This window comes from Terrapene carolina, unplaced genomic scaffold (assembly GCF_002925995.2).
Source record: "Terrapene carolina triunguis isolate 2854851 unplaced genomic scaffold, T_m_triunguis-2.0 Scaffold378, whole genome shotgun sequence".
Taxonomy (NCBI): Eukaryota; Metazoa; Chordata; order Testudines; family Emydidae; genus Terrapene; species Terrapene triunguis.
Genome location: NW_020664729.1, coordinates 335,519 through 336,213, shown reverse-complemented (window position 1 = coordinate 336,213; position 695 = coordinate 335,519). Strand labels below are relative to the sequence as shown.

At 74.8% G+C, this 695-nt stretch overlaps 1 protein-coding gene across 1 annotated transcript in view; it reads right to left on the bottom strand.

The window, feature by feature from the left end:
- IGSF8 (immunoglobulin superfamily member 8) overlaps positions 1–458 on the bottom strand; it is a 22,917-nt gene extending 22,459 nt beyond the window's left edge. The window contains exon 1 of the mRNA XM_026657999.2: positions 225–458. Coding sequence (XP_026513784.1) covers positions 225–285 — 61 coding nt within the window. The 5' untranslated portion in view covers positions 286–458. The remainder of the gene's footprint in view (positions 1–224) is intronic.
- Between the last annotated feature and the right edge of the window lie 237 nt (positions 459–695).

The following is a 695-nucleotide window of genomic DNA, read 5'->3' as shown; positions in this document are numbered from 1 at the left end:
CCAGCCGCCAAGGGGGCAGGGCTCCCCCCGGCCACACTGCACCCCCCGTCCCCAGCCGCCAAGGGGAACTGCCTCATCTTCAGCAGCAGACACGCCAGAGCGCCCCCCCCACCAAGCAGCCAGGGCTCCCCGCGCACCATGCCCCCAGCAGCCCGCACAGAGCCCCGGGAACCCCCGCAGCCCGTGCGCCCCGGCCGGCGCTGCCCCCTCCGCTGGCGACTCACCCAGCAGCAGCAGCAAGGAGCCCAGCGCGCCCCGGGGCAGCGGCTCCCTCACGGCTCCCATGGTGGCGAGCGCCGGCCAGGGGCTAGGAGCCTTCGCCGGGGTCGCGCCGCCCGAGGCAAGGCAGCCCGCGGCCCCGTGCGCCGGCTCGGCTCCGTTCGGCCTCCCTCGGCCCCGCCCGATTGCAGCGGGCGCGCAGCGCGGCTCGCCGAGCTCCGGATCGATCCCCCGGCCCGGCCGCCGCCGCCTGTGCGCCGCCACGTCCCGCGCCTGGGCTCGGAGCTACAGTCGGGGCGGGAAAGCCCCCCCTCAATTTCCTGCGTCTCCGATGCGGCCTCCCCGTGGGAGGGGTGGGGGTTACATTTAGCGCTGAGCGTCCCTGTGCAGCTGTTGTACGTGTCCCACCCCCCAGAGGTGGCTGCATGTCAGTGCTGGGTGGTAAGGGGTCCCTGTGGAGCATTACTGCCTGGCTG